This window comes from Mastomys coucha, unplaced genomic scaffold, assembly GCF_008632895.1.
Source record: "Mastomys coucha isolate ucsf_1 unplaced genomic scaffold, UCSF_Mcou_1 pScaffold17, whole genome shotgun sequence".
In the NCBI taxonomy this organism is placed as follows: Eukaryota; Metazoa; Chordata; class Mammalia; order Rodentia; family Muridae; genus Mastomys; species Mastomys coucha.
Genome location: NW_022196899.1, coordinates 8,610,598 through 8,612,033, shown reverse-complemented (window position 1 = coordinate 8,612,033; position 1,436 = coordinate 8,610,598). Strand labels below are relative to the sequence as shown.

Below are 1,436 nucleotides of genomic sequence, written 5' to 3'. Positions count from 1 at the left end.
CAAACCCAAGTATGCACCAGTACAACTGACCATTCCCTCTTCTCTCGGAAGATACCAGCAAAGGTTTTAAAACCAAGGAGAAGCCGCCGGGAAAGCATGAGGGAGACAACAAGGAAGACGTGAAGCCGCCGGAGCTAGCGGAGGCGGCTGGGAAGAACCCACTGCACTCCTCCCGCGGGTCGCGGAGGCGAGAGAGCGGCGCTCAGGGACGGCTGCCATCCTAGACACCTCGAGCTCCGGCCGCCTGACCAGCCGCCAGCCCCGGGGCGGCCGCGGTCCCCGCCCCTTCACCCTCCATCTCCCGCGCCCGGGAGAGCCGGATCACCGCACAGTCAGCGCCCCAGGGACCCCGGCTTCCGGCGCTGCGGGTGGCTCAGGCCAACTTGCCGGACCGCCCGCCGTGCTCTTGTTTCCCCCTGCAGCCACCCCAGGCTAGGCGCCACCGGGGGAGGGAGGTGTCAGCATCTTCAAAACCATCGCGCCCCGGAGAACACTTTGGTTCTGGCTCCCCGGCACGGCTTTCCCCTTTGCGGGCTTGGACACAGCCCGGAACCGGCGCGCACACGCGCACACACCCTCGCACACGCACACACACGCGCGCACACAGGACTTCTTGGCCAACGTTGCCATCACACACCCGGGGAAACGCCACCGAGGGGGCCAAGTACCTGCTCTCTGCGAGCTGCTGTGCTGTTCACTTCATCCTCCGTTGACAAGGAAACCAAACCGCACTTCATTTTTTTTTTTCCAGAAAAACCTTCCACTGCCATCATTTGAAAATTGATTTTACGGGAAGGGGAGAAGGAGGAAGAAGGAATAATATAGATATAGATATCAGGATATCTATCATAAAATTATTTCGGGTTTTTTTTTAAATAAAAAAGTCAAATGTGCAAAAGTAATAGTTAATGTAAAGGAGGGAAAAAAAGCAATTGCTTAAAAACAACCCCTTTAACTAGCTGCAAGAAAAGTTTCATGTTATCAACTGATATAAAAAACAGGAGGGGAAAAAACGAAATATTTCTCACAGGCTTCCAAAAAGGTCATAAAAATGCAAAATTAATGTCTTTGCTCAGTGGTGCGAATCGAATTGCAAGACGACAAACTTGTGAACACTGCTGGAAAAACCCACCTACACAAAAATGTAATCGGAAAAAGAGTACGTAAAAAAGAGTTAGAAACATGCTTTTTTTTTTATCTTTACAAAGGAAAAAAATAGGCACCATACTTCACAACGCTTTTTCCATAAAACCAGTTGCACATTTTGCTGGACTTGGGAGCCGCTCACAGAGAGCACCACTGCCGCGGACTCCCAGACACAGCGCCTTGTCTAGAGAACCATCGCATGCTAAGGAAAACTTGATTCAGGAAAAGGCTTAAGACCATGCTCGTCAGCTTTCCCAAATACAAACTGTAATCAAAGAAGTGGGAAGAAA

At 51.3% G+C, this 1,436-nt stretch overlaps 1 protein-coding gene across 4 annotated transcripts in view; it reads right to left on the bottom strand.

Moving 5' to 3' along the window:
- The window catches only part of Ralyl (RALY RNA binding protein like), a 673,831-nt gene extending 672,395 nt beyond the window's left edge, over positions 1 to 1,436 (bottom strand). For 2 of the 4 annotated variants that reach the window (XM_031376347.1, XM_031376350.1), the window contains exon 1: positions 669 to 1,436. Coding sequence is in view for 2 of the 4 variants with exons in the window: in XM_031376349.1 (XP_031232209.1) it covers positions 1 to 33 (33 nt within the window). In the remaining 2 variants the exon portion in view is untranslated. Of the gene's footprint in view, positions 543 to 668 lie in introns of those variants that run through there. The other 2 variants (XM_031376349.1, XM_031376345.1) reach the window with 2 other exon arrangements.